Below are 11,843 nucleotides of genomic sequence, written 5' to 3' on the forward strand. Positions count from 1 at the left end.
GGGGTTGTTCCCTGGCTGGCGCCTGGCCCCCTCCTCAAAGGAATGGGGTTCACCCGCCAGCCCCCCCATCTCTCCCACCTCAACCATCTTGTTTCACTGGTCCAGGGTGGCTCTGTTTTTTTAGCAGACCCCCCATTTTCCTGCCCCAGCCCCCCCCTGGTCCTGCCTGTGGGCCATCCCTGTGACTGGCATGGGGGGTGGGGGCAGTGCCCCCCAGGGCCGGTGTCCAGCTCTGCTCCCGGCCCGGGGGTTGGGTTTTATTTTCCCTTTCCATTCGTCGTCGGGTCCCCGTTGGAGTTGGTGTGTGTGTGTGTGTGTGTGTGTGTGTGTGCGCGCGTGTGTTCGGCGCTTCCTGATCTCTGCTGTTTGCGACGTGACTGCCGTGTCCCGAGCCCCCTCCCTGTCCCCCCCGAGCCCCTCGTGCCATTTCTGACTCTGCCTTTCTGTACTGCTGGACATTTTAATAAATTTTTTTAACAGTTGAGCTGCCCTGACCCTGCACCTTTCGGGGGATGTGGGGACCCTGGGGACAGTCCCCCCGTGGCCCTTCCCTGCCCTCTCCTCACACTCTCCATCTTCCTCCTTTCACCACTGCTAAATGAATTTCAAGCAAACCTCATCCTCCTCCTCGGGGCTGGTTGTGCCATCCCTGCCACCTCCTTGGTGGTAGCCAAGGGCTCATGCATCACGCCGTGGTGGGGGCAGAGTGGCCGTGGCTTTCCCTGCTGGCCCCGGTGACACGCAGAGATGCTGATGGATCGACCAGGGTGCCACCTGCATTAGCTGTGGGTGCCATCTATCAGCGTGTGACAGCCACCACCTGGGGCTCCAGTGGCACCAACAGTCCCCATTGTCCCCTCCTGGGGGTGGCAGTGGCTGGATGTGTCAGCTATTTCTTTTCATCAGCACTGGAAGTCACTCGAGGTGACCGATGGCCTGGGCTCAGCTGCCTCATGTCCTCCCCCCGGCACGGGGGACCCCAGCCATCCCTACAAGGGCTCCAGGTCACCGCAACGCCCCGAGGTTGCTCTGCTGCTCCCACTCCCTTGGATCTGGTCCTGCTGGATCCAACAGGGATGCTAGAGGGACGCTACAGCAGCTGGCTGTGCCCAGCTCCAGCCGCGGGGGCCTGGGACGCCAGGGCTTCAAATAGGGAGGGAATAGAAGAGCAGTGGGGGGGGGGGAGCACCCCGTGGGGCAGAGCCAGCCCGGGGTCCCCTTGCACCCAAAATGCCCCCGGGTGGTGGCACCAGTGAAGGAGACACGAGAGCCGGGGCTCAGCTCTCCAAAGCAGCCGAAGCTTTTATTTCATCTACGTCCAGCTGGCGAGCGCCAGGGCTGCACAAAGCCTGGGGGGGTGGGCACAGGGGGCGGTGCCCACCCGGCACCTCCCCGCTCCCGGCACGAAGCCAAGCACGAAGGAGCTGCCTCAGCCCCGGGTTGGCGGCCACTGGGCTCCAGCAGTGGCCCCGGGGGGCGACCGGAGGCGAGCGGGTGCTGGCGGGGCTGCGGGTGCCCCCCCAAGGCTGCTCATGTTGCATGAAGCCAAGCCCAGTGCTCCCAGTCCTTGCCCAGCGCCAAGGTGGGATGTGGGGGACGAGGGGGAGCCGGTGGCAGGTGAAATTCCCCGCAGAGACCTGCCGGTGCCACGATGCTGGTGGCCCGCGGCATCTCCCGGGGGGGTCAGTGCATGGCCCTGGGGACAGCGCGGAGCTGGGGACCCCGGGCATGAGGATGGGGACACGGGGGGGCTCAAGCCTGCTTTGCTTTGGCCGGGCCTTTAGCACATGCAACAGGCTGGTTGATAAGCAAGAACTGCAACGAGCTGGGGGGCCGGCTCTGGGTCCAAGCGCAGGCTCCTAGCTGGGCTACTGGATTCGTTCCCCTCCCGCTGCCTCAGTTTCCCCAAGTGTCACCAGCCTGTGGCAGCAGCCTGTGGCACAGCAGCTGTGCCAGCACCACACGGGCCCCTCTCCCAGTCCAACCCAGGGGCTGCCCGCAGCCCCCCGAGGCAGCCACGCCGGGGAGCCCAGCATATGATGGGGGTTGGGGGGGGCGTCCCCAGCCAAGTCCGGAGGGGTGCTCCAACGCGATGGGGAGGAAACCTCACACCCGATTAGGATGCCCTCCAGCCACCGCCTTCTCCGGGCCAGCTTCACCTGCTTTTTTAAAGCAATAAACCCCAAAGAGCTTGTACTTCTTGTCGGGGAAGCCGAGGTTGCGGACGCCGGGTTCGCGGCCCCCGCAGCGGGCGCGGGGGTTGACGATGGGGTAGCGGATGCTGCCGTCCTCCAGCCAGCCCGCCTCGCAGCGGTCCAGCAGCTGCAGCTTCCAGGCCGCGTAGAGCTGCCCCACCTTGGCCACCGCCCCCCCGTTGTTCTTGCAGGCCTGCACCGCCTCGGGGTAGCTCAGCTTGCGGTAGGTCTTCAGGAAGTAGACTTTGCCTTAGGGGTGGGGGGAGAGGGTGGGGAGAAAGGGGAAGAGAGAGGGGGGCACAAATAGGTAAAGATGGGGGTGTCAGGGGTGGGGGAACTGGCGGTGGCATCTGGCAGCCTGTGCGGCGCTGGGGAAAGGGGAGGGGGAAAGGGAGGGGAAAAGGGATGGCATGGGGTAGGGATAGGGACAGGGAAAACGATAGAGGTGAGGGGTAAAGGATAAGGAAAGGGACAGGATAGGGAAACAGGGAAAGGGATAGGGAAAGAGATAGAAATGAGGGATAAGGAAAGGGACAGGGAAGGGAAAGGGAAAGGGAAGGGGAAAGGGATGGGGCAGCAACAGTGTGAGGATAGGGAAAGGGCTAAGGAAAGGGCTAGGGAAAATGATTGGGAAGGGGATAGGAAAGGGATAGGGAAAGGGATAGGGAAAGGGATGGAGCTGAGCACGGCAAGCCCCACGGATCCACCCCTGGCATTTTTTTTTTGATGGGGGGACTGGCAGAGGCAACCAGCGGGGTGGGCTCTGAGGAGCCACCAGATTTACAAGGGCTGCGTGGCCGGGGTGGGCGACGGCTCCTCTTGGCCATCCCAGCCGCTATTTATCCTCCCTGCCTCTATTAAACAAACACTGGCAGAGCACCCCCGTGCGGCCCTGCCAGCCGGGAGGGATTTACGCAGCCCCGGAGCCCTCCCGGCTCCCATCTGTCTTGTGTGGCCCCGGCCTCATCCATCACCCGGCCCACTGGCTGCTGCAATTACCTCCATCCCCTGCTCCTGCCTGGGGGAGACGGGTCTTCCTCCAGCCCCTGAGGTGATGGGGCAACATCCATGTCCCTGCTGGGAGTCCCCAGCACCAAACCCCCCCACTTGGATGTGTCAGGAAAGGGACGTGCACCCGCATCCTGAAGGCTGAGCATCTTCCTGGACCCTCACAGGACCGCCCGCCCACACACCCCCCCTGCTCAAGCAAAACTGCGAGCTGGGTGCTCCATGCCTCAGTTTCCCCTCTCCATTACCGTTGAGGTTGGAGGTGAAGCAGAAGGCGTCGTAGTGCTCGCTCTCCTTGTGCCGGTACCCGTAGTTGCGGACTCCCACCGGCGTGTCCTTGCGGCCGCACTCCTCCCGCGGCCGGGAGATGGGATATTGCACCGAGCCGTCCTCCAGCCAGCCGGCGTTGCACCAGTCCATCCCCTCCAGCCAGGCCTGGTGCAACTGGTCGTGGGAGGCCAGGATCCCGTCCTGCTCCAGGCACGCCTGCTGCGCCTCGTGGAAGTTCAGGGTGTAGCGCCCCAGGCGCGGGTGGTAGGGGAAGATCACGCCTGGGGGGAATGGAGAGGGGGAGTCGGGGGGGGTGGGGTCTCCCCAGCCTTGTTTTGCAGCTGCACCCCATGAATGGGGTCACCAGGGAGGAATGGGGGCTGCTGGGAGACCTGCTGCAAAGCCCAGTGAAGAAGAGCTGCCACCATCTCTGCTTGAGGAGTTTGGGTGCTCCAGGCTTTGCTCAGTAACTCCGAAGACCCCCAACCCTGCGACCACAGGGACCCCCGGGACACCCCTGGGCTCCAGGAGCTGCTGCTCTGGGACCTGGGGATATCAGCAGTGCCTATGTGGGGGCCAGCCAAGCCCCATTGTCCCCAGAGCAACCCTCCCAAGCCCCCAAAAAAGGGTTTCCCCTTCCCCGGTGTCCCTGGCTGCAGCAGCCCATCCTGTGCACAGCCCCAGTGCTGCTGCCACATCCCGGTCCCCGTCCCCCCCCGGTGCTTTACGAGCCCATGACACCATCTATCTCTGGCGTTTATGAGCTGCCAGCCTGTAAACCTGGAGCAACAATAAAAGCCAATAACGGAGGCAATAAACCACGGCACACGCCAGGAAAAACAACCGGCAGTAAAGCAGCACCGAGCCCAGCTCAGGGACAGCTGTGAGAACTGTGTCCAGACAATAGAATCATGGAATGGTTTGGGTTGGAAGGGACCTTAAAGATCATTTAGTTCCAACCCCCTGCATGGGCAGGGACACCTCCCACCAGACCAGGCTGCTCCAAGCCCCATCCCACCTGCCCTTCAACACTGCCAGGGATGGGGCAGCCACAGCTTCCCTGGGCAACCTGGGCCAGGGTCTCACCTCCCTCACAGCAAAGAATTTCCTCCTCATGTCCAACCTCAATCTCCCTCATCCAGTTTCAATCCATCCCCCTTTGTCCTCTCCCTCCCTGCCCTTGTCCCAAGTCCCTCCCCAGCTTTCCTGGAGCCCCTTCAGGCACTGGAAGGTGCTCTAAGGTCTCCCTGGAGCCTTCTCTTCTCCAGGCTGAACATCCCCAACTCTCTCAGCCTGTCCCCAGAGCAGAGCTGCTCCAGCAGCTTTTGATCACCTTTGTGGCCCATCTCTGGACCCTCTCCAACAGGTCTATATCTTTCCTGCTCTGAGGGGCTCCCGAGCTGCACATGGTGCTCCAGACACGGACACCTGTGCTCGTCCCCATCCCACCTCCCCTGCCCTACAGCCCCGCCGCTACCTTCAAGGTCCAGCTTGACCATGCCAGTGTCATCCTCCAGCTCGTTGGTGACCTCGCACTCGTAGCGGCCGTAGTCCTGCAGGGTGACGTTGCGGATGATGAGCGAGGCGTCCCCGGCGCCGTCCTCCTGCAGCGCCGTGCGGCCCCGGTAGCTGCCGAACGCCCGCCGCGCCTTCCCCAGAGCCACGAAGACGTCCACGAAGGCCATGGGCTCCGTCACTTTGGTCCATTTCAGGCGGATCTCGGCGGGGTCGTGGGCGGACACGTCGTAGTGGTAGCGGCAGGGGAGGATGATGGTGCCACCTCGGTGTGTCACCACCTTCCCCGGGGCTGTTTGCACCACCACGGCCCCGCTGTCACCCTCTGCAAGGGACATCAAGCTCAGGGGAGTCCCTGCCTTCAAGCCTGTCCCCTGCAGACGGGCAGGACCCACGGTGGGGTCAAGGCAAGCTGGGGGCATGGGGCCGGCAGAGGAATTTCCCGATTTTGGGGGTAATTCCCTTCTTTTGGGGACTTTGCAAACTCTAGGGAGGATCGGGCATCTCCCGGCCAGGGCAGAGGGGACACAATGGATGTCCTGGAGACCCTGATGGCACTTTAATGGATGTTAAACCCAATGGCTGCAGGATGGCTCCCCCTGTCCCACCCCAGGGGGCCCATCCTGGCCCCCCACTGCAGACCCCAGCCTGGCCCCCCACCGTGGACTCCCCTCCCCACTCACCCATGACGTGAACCACCTTCTTGCGTCCCCGGGCGCTGGGCAGCGTGTCGGAGGCGAGGACACCGGCGAGGAGCAGCAGAGCTGCTGGGCCAGCAGCCCAGGGGCCTCGGGGATGCATCTGGGGCGGGGGAGAGCAGAGCCCCTTAGCACCCTCCAGCCCCCAGGGAGGGGTGTCATTGCCTCCCCCCCACCGAGCAGCCCCTGCCCGCGGGGACACCCTGGCCTGTGCTGGCTCTGAACTCGGGTTCACCCGCTCGGTTACAGCCGGGATGAATATTTCATGGCAGACTCGTCGGGCTGGATCTGGTGAGTTATTTATGTCAGCGCTGGCACATCTGGAAACTGAACTGATGGTGTGGGAGGGGGCACGGCTGCCAGAGCCTCCTCGAGCCCCCTCAGCTGCCTGCCCAACACCGTATTCCCTATTCCCCGGGGACAGAGAGGGGGAAACGTGCTCGAGTCCTTCTGGCCCTCCGGGACTGCAATTCCCGCCCCCCCCCACCCCCTCCCGCCTCGAGTCCTGTGTTCTTGGGGATGCCCCAGATCCCAGCCCAGGCAGCCGGGGTGTGTGCCCCCCCCGCTGGGGAAGGAGCCCCCTGTGGGGCAGGGGAAGGGCTTGGCTGTGGGGCAGGGGGACCGGGGTAGCACCCCTGGGAATGCCAGTGCCTGCTTGGGGGTCAGAGTGAGTGAGGCAGCCCCCCCTCCGGGGGTCTCCGCGACTGGCCTGGGGTAAGGGGACCCGGGCTGCTCCGGTCCGGGGAAAGGGTAAGCGGGGCAGCCCCCCCAGAGTCACCGTGCACGGCTGGGGGCCAAAGAGAGTGGAGCCGCCCCTTCGGGGGTCGCGGTGCCCCGCTGGGGGCAGGGGAAGCAGGGCAACCTCCTCCCGCGCGTCCCAGTGCTCGGTCGGGGCAGGCGGAACACGGCAGTCCCCACTTTGGGGGTCCCGGTGCCCCGTCCTGGGGAAAGGGGGACGCGGGCTGCCTCTCTGGGGGTCCCGGTGCCCGGTCTGGGGAAAGGGGGAGGGGGGCAGAACCCCCGGGAGTCCCGGTGCCCGGTCGATGCAGGGGGAGCGGGGCAGCCCGGCTCCCCCCCGGGCCGGTGCGGTGTTGCAGTGCGGGACACTGCGGCGGCAGCCCCGGGGCTGCGGGACTCCGGTGCCCGGGAACGGGCAGCGCAGCGGGGGGGGGAACCGGCCCGGTCACCTCCCCCCTGCCCCTCCGACAGCAGCCCCCGCCCGGGGTGTCGGTACCGGGGGTCCCGTCCCAACTCCCCGCGGCCGAACCGCAGAGAACGGAGCCGCCGCAGCCCCCCGCACTCACCGTGTTTCCGCGGGCTCCGGTGCCGGCCCGCGGGAGGGGCCCGGCCGCAGGAGCGCTCCGGTGCCGCCGGTCCTCCCGGTGCCGGTTGCGGCTCCGTGCAGGGGGCGGCACCGGGAGCTCGGCCCGGCCCTGCCCCGGCTCCCGGCGCTGCGCAGGGCCGACAGCTCGCCAAGGTCACCGGCCCGACCGGCACCGGGCCCCGGTACCGCCGGTACCTCCAGCCCGGGCTGCGAGGGGGAACCCGCGGGGTAAAAGGAGTTTTGCCGAGGAAATCCTCCCCACACCCCCTGCAAGGGCATCCCCGACCCACTGCCAGAACCCCCACCCGTGCCCCCCCCCACCCCTGTGCACCCCATCACCCACGTCAACACCCCCTTGCCCCGGTGTTCATCCCTGGCCCACTCAGGGCCCCCCTCTCCCCCCAGCACCTCCCAAACCCTGACCCTGAGCCCCTGCAGCAAGGGCAGTGCAGGCAGCAGGACCCCCCGACAGCCCCCGCCCCCCGAAGGGCAGGAGGGGGCAAAGTCAGGCAGCTCCTCAAGGCCCTGGCAGCGGGCAGGGGGGACAGGCAGGGTGACGTGGGGGGCTGGCCCGGTGCTTTGGCCACTGGCGTGAGGTGACATCCCCGGCTGGAGCACGGACACGGGCTGGGAGCTGTACCCTCAGTCCTTTATTGTGTAAACAGTGCTTTCCTGGCACGGCCCCTGCTCCTGTGGCATTCTGGTGTGTCCACGAGCCCCAGGGTGGGACAGGACCCCCGCGGCCCCTGGGGACCTGCCAGGAGGGGAGCCCGGCTCCCACAGCCCCCCACCAACGAGACCCCCCCAAGCCCAGGCTCCGGCAGGGCTGTGGCTGCAGTGATGTCCCCACAGAGCGCCCTGGGGTCACACTGGGGGACACGGAGGGGACCAAAGCATCCCTGGGGACATCTCTACCAGCCAGGTCCCACCTGCTCCGGTGGGGCGAGGGGCAGCAGCCCCCAGGGGTGGGCAGGACATGTCACTGGTGCTTCTTGCCCACGGGCAGGCTGGCAGGAGTGGCAGGCAGGAAGAAGGCAGGGCAGCGCAGGCAGCGAAGGGCCAGCAGCTGGGGTCCCAGTGCGTAGAGGATGTTGGTGACCAGGAAGCTCCACCAGACATCTTCAGGGGTCTGGTAGGGGAAGGGGGTCCGGCCGTGCAGTGAGGAGCCCAGGTGGGAGAACTGAGCCTGGGAACAGAGGACAGGGGGTGGCAGATGGGGCGGGGGCGTGGTCCGGCAGCGAGGGGCTGGCCTGGTGCAGCCCACCCGGCAGCAAAGGGTGCTGGGCAGGAACACACCCCCCGCGTCCTATCTATAGACCTGCGGGTTCTCTCCAGCCTATTTCTGTCAGACTCATCCCCGGCTCCGTCAAGATCCACCGAGGCCAAAGTAATTATCGGGCAGCGGCGGTGGGAACTGCTCCACATGCAGCCGCCGGGGCAGTTCTGTCCCCTCCTGCCTCAAGGCACTCCTGGCTGAGACCAAAACCCACCCCCGAGGGTCCCACCCTGTCTCTTCCATCCCCCACAGCCCCTCACCTGTGCCACGGCGCCGGCAAACACCAGGCTCCAGTCGGGCAGCCAGGAGCAGCCGGGAAGCACCAGCCCGTAGATACAGAGGCAGAAGAAAGGGAGGACGTAGAACAAGTAGATCAGCATCTAGGGGGACAGTGACACACGGAGAGAGTCACCCCGTCCACGGCAGCAGGTGTGGGGGGGTCCAGCCCCACCTCAGCCCCACTCACCTGCACTTTGGGGTAGGCGACGGGGTCGCGCAGGTACGGCTCGTGCTGGTAGATGTACTCGAAGCACGAATCAGCAGGACAGTCCAAAACCACCTGGGGACATGGAGATTGCAGGGGTGGTGGGTGGGGGCAGATACACCCACCCCCAGGACCCCCACGTCCCCTCTGACACCCCCGTGCAGGGACTCACCATCCCCCTGAAGAAGGTGAAGGCAGCGGTGAGGAGCAGGACCAGGATCAGCCCCACGTCCTGTGGCCGCTGGTACAGGCGCTTGCGTTGCTCCTCTGCCACCTGGGAGAGGGAAAACCCTGGATTTTGGGCTTCATGACCCTGTGGTCCAGCCCCAAGCTGGGATAAGGCTGATGGCTCTGGGTGGAGCCCCTGCAGAGCTCCAGCCCCCAGGGCTCACCTTCTCGGGGCTGAGGCAGGGCAGGGCCTTGGGCTGCTGGAAGAGTCTGCCCCCAGCCCAGATGGGTATGAGGACGTAGGGCAGGTTGAGCAGGAAGGCAGGGCTGAGCTCCGAGCTGTATTTCCCTGGGGAAGGAGAGCACAGCTGGGCATGGCAGAGCACTGGCACCTAGGACCAGTACCCATGGCTCATCCCTTCCTCCTCTGCCCATGGAGCAAGTGCCTGGGAACAAACCCACCAGAGGCAGGGAAGGAGGGACCAGTAGGGCTGGATGTCCCCAGTGCCCCCCAGTGGCTGGCAGAGGCCCCCTCTGCACCCCCATACCTATCAGGTTCCCCAGCAGGAAGACAATGATGCTCATCATCAGAGAGCCCAGCCAGAAGAGACCCAGGTTCCTGTAGTTCTTCCTGCAGAGACATCAGGATCAGACACCTGGCTGGGAGCTCCCCTCCCCACAAAATTCGAGGCGCTCCCCCCCTGGCAGCCCCTGTCCTGCTGCTGTCCCTGCTCACCTCTGGCTGATGGCTGTGATCATGGCGAGGTAGAGCCCGTAGTGGACGATGCCATCCCAGTAACAGATCATGATGCCGTGTGCCGTGCGCAGGTAGGGATGACCCTGCCCATCGGGAAGATCTCGGGATTATTCGAGAAGGGGGCAGGTGCCTTCCCACACCCCCTCCCCAGGAGACCCCACGGGAGCTGGGGCTGCTCCAGGAATGCTCCCCTGCAGCATGAGCAGGAGGGGGCTTGCCCCGGGGGCGGGGGTACCTCTCTGACAAAGAGCTCCACGAAGCCAGAGATGAAGCCATCTTCCTCCAGCGAGATGATCAAGTCCACAGCAGAGGTGAAGGAGAAGAGCACAAACACTGCAGGGCAGCAGGTCAGTTTCGAGTGGGTCCCACAGCTCTCCCCAGTTCCCAAACTTGTGCTCCATGCCCTGGCATGGGATCAGGTCCCACAGCAAAGGGGGGACACACTCACCACAGAAAAAGGGGTCCTGGAAGTGGCTCCCTCCGCTTATAAAGATGATGGAGATGAGGCCAGTGAGCACCAGCAGCCCCGTCAGCATCAGCACCAGTGGGCTGCTGCAGGACAGGGGGACGGGTTCAAGCAGCCTGGGTACAGCCAGGGGTGAAGCCCCATGTCCCCCAGTCCTGCTGAAACACACTTTGTCCCATCAATTTTAAGAAGTCTCCACCAAAGCAGGGGGAACAGCAGGATCAGCCCCTGCCCCAGGATCACCCGCTGAGATCACAGTTATAGGAGAAACCAGCTCGTGTTTGCCTTCTGCAGGTGGAATTTCTCTTCCATAAACAGGGATGGGAACAGGGAGAGGGGCTGGGGAGCACAGGACCCCAGGGATGGGGCAGGGGTGACAGCAGCACCAAGAGAGGCTGAGCTTGTCCTCGACACACACACTCAACATCCAAACCCACCAGATTGTCTTGAAAAAAAACCACCTCAGAACAATCAAATAACTGAAGTGTCACCACCTAAGTGCATTATTACTAATGTGTAATTAATTACTACACAACTAGTTACTCCCACAGAATGATTTAATTCAAAATTCAAAGGCAGATGCTGCAGTGGAGCAGCACAACATCGGGATCCTCTGGTCACCCTAAGACATGACAGAGTGTGATGGGGCTCCAGACACCCCCCCCCCACATACCAGCACCTTGGGGTGCTGCACTCAGGGTACCCAGCTCACCCCCCATCCTTGGGCCCCCATCACCAGCTCCCACCTTCCTTGGGCAGAGCCTTGTCCTCGATCAGTCCAGATGTTCCCACCCAGTCCCAGGCTGGATCCAGAACAGACGAGGACAGGAACCAGCACCCTGCCCAGAGCAGCCGTGTCCCCAGCCCCAGAGCAGCCGTGTCCCCAGCCCCAGACCTGTGTCCCCAGCCCCAGAGCCGTGTCCCCAGCCCAGACTCACTCTGCCAAGGCGGTGGCACCGTTGATGCTGAAGGCCACGGGGATGGCCAGCAAGGAGGGGGCGAGCGCGCCCGGCACTGCCGGGAGCTGCATCCCCGGCCTGGCCGCCGCAGCCCGCGGACTTTGTCCCCTCTGCTGGAGAACAGGCAGCGCCCTTAAAGCGCCCGAACTGCCCGGGGGGAAGGCCGGGGGGTCCCGGGGGGGGACACAGGCAGCAGCCAAACACGCCTGTCTCCCTGTGAGGGTCTGTGCCAGGCTCTGACCTTGAGGGTTGCCTTGAGCAGAAGAGCTAAGGGCTGCGGGGGAAGGAGAAAACGGCTCCAGAAGAGGCTTTGGGAGCTCAGGGAATGTGCTCGTTTTTTTCCTTTTTCCAATTCATCCTGGAAACCTTAAGTACTTTAGAAGAGCCATGAGAACACACCTCTTCAGATCTTGTCAGGCGACTGAAGCACATGAAAGCCAACACTTCATCCCTGCCTTTAGTGACGGATTGAAGGGAGCAGGAGTTTCAAGGTCTCTGCGCCCAGCTGGGAGCCCAGCACTCCCCTCCACCTCCTCTCCCACTCTCTGCTCAAAACAGGAGCATTTATCTCCTCACCAGCCCCCAGGGAGCTCTGGCCCAGCTCAGGAAGCCCCCTGGTTCTCAGCAGCCCCCAACACTGCTGCTCAACCTTTCCCCTCCCTGCCCAAGCCCTCCCCAACCTGCCACCACGTCACTCCTTTGCCCTCTTGCTTCAGAGTCCGG

General features: G+C 64.3%; 2 protein-coding genes across 3 annotated transcripts; both read right to left on the reverse strand.

Moving 5' to 3' along the window:
• Positions 1-1,229: 1,229 nt before the first annotated feature.
• HAPLN4 (hyaluronan and proteoglycan link protein 4) lies at positions 1,230-7,076 on the reverse strand. Its single transcript, XM_051639491.1, has 5 exons — positions 6,991-7,076; positions 5,672-5,789; positions 4,951-5,313; positions 3,452-3,754; positions 1,230-2,444 (listed from the first exon to the last, which is right to left on the reverse strand). The coding sequence occupies exons 2-5, from the start codon at positions 5,787-5,789 to the stop codon at positions 2,107-2,109; spliced, it is 1,122 nt and encodes a 373-aa protein (XP_051495451.1). The 5' UTR covers positions 6,991-7,076; the 3' UTR covers positions 1,230-2,106.
• Positions 7,077-7,903: 827 nt separating this feature from the next.
• On the reverse strand, positions 7,904-11,275 carry TM6SF2 (transmembrane 6 superfamily member 2). Of its 2 annotated transcripts, none has more exons than XM_051639490.1 (10): positions 11,100-11,275; positions 10,144-10,244; positions 9,931-10,028; positions 9,675-9,778; positions 9,487-9,569; positions 9,163-9,287; positions 8,943-9,044; positions 8,753-8,845; positions 8,547-8,666; positions 7,904-8,196 (listed from the first exon to the last, which is right to left on the reverse strand). In XM_051639490.1, the coding sequence occupies exons 1-10, from the start codon at positions 11,189-11,191 to the stop codon at positions 7,990-7,992; spliced, it is 1,125 nt and encodes a 374-aa protein (XP_051495450.1). In that variant the 5' UTR covers positions 11,192-11,275; the 3' UTR covers positions 7,904-7,989. The 2 variants fall into 2 exon arrangements, with proteins under 2 accessions (XP_051495450.1, XP_051495449.1); XM_051639489.1 differs by having other exon boundaries at positions 10,144-10,247; positions 11,100-11,241.
• Between the last annotated feature and the right edge of the window lie 568 nt (positions 11,276-11,843).

The sequence above is a fragment of the Apus apus genome, chromosome 24 (genome assembly GCF_020740795.1).
Source record: "Apus apus isolate bApuApu2 chromosome 24, bApuApu2.pri.cur, whole genome shotgun sequence".
NCBI lineage: Eukaryota > Metazoa > Chordata > Aves > Apodiformes > Apodidae > Apus > Apus apus.

Coding starts and splice junctions, on each gene's coding strand:
- HAPLN4 (XM_051639491.1), bottom strand. CDS start 5,789: ATGCATCCCCGAGGCCCCTGGGCTGCTGGCCCAGCAGCTCTGCTGCTC. Junction 5,314..5,671: donor GAAGGTGGTTCACGTCATGG/GTGAGTGGGGAG, acceptor TGTCCCTTGCAG/AGGGTGACAGCGGGGCCGTG. Junction 3,755..4,950: donor GGTCAAGCTGGACCTTGAAG/GTAGCGGCGGGG, acceptor CATTCCCCCCAG/GCGTGATCTTCCCCTACCAC.
- TM6SF2 (XM_051639489.1), bottom strand. CDS start 11,191: ATGCAGCTCCCGGCAGTGCCGGGCGCGCTCGCCCCCTCCTTGCTGGCC. Junction 10,248..11,099: donor GGTGCCACCGCCTTGGCAGA/GTGAGTCTGGGC, acceptor CCTGTCCTGCAG/CAGCCCACTGGTGCTGATGC. Junction 9,570..9,674: donor ATCACAGCCATCAGCCAGAG/GTGAGCAGGGAC, acceptor ATGTCTCTGCAG/GAAGAACTACAGGAACCTGG.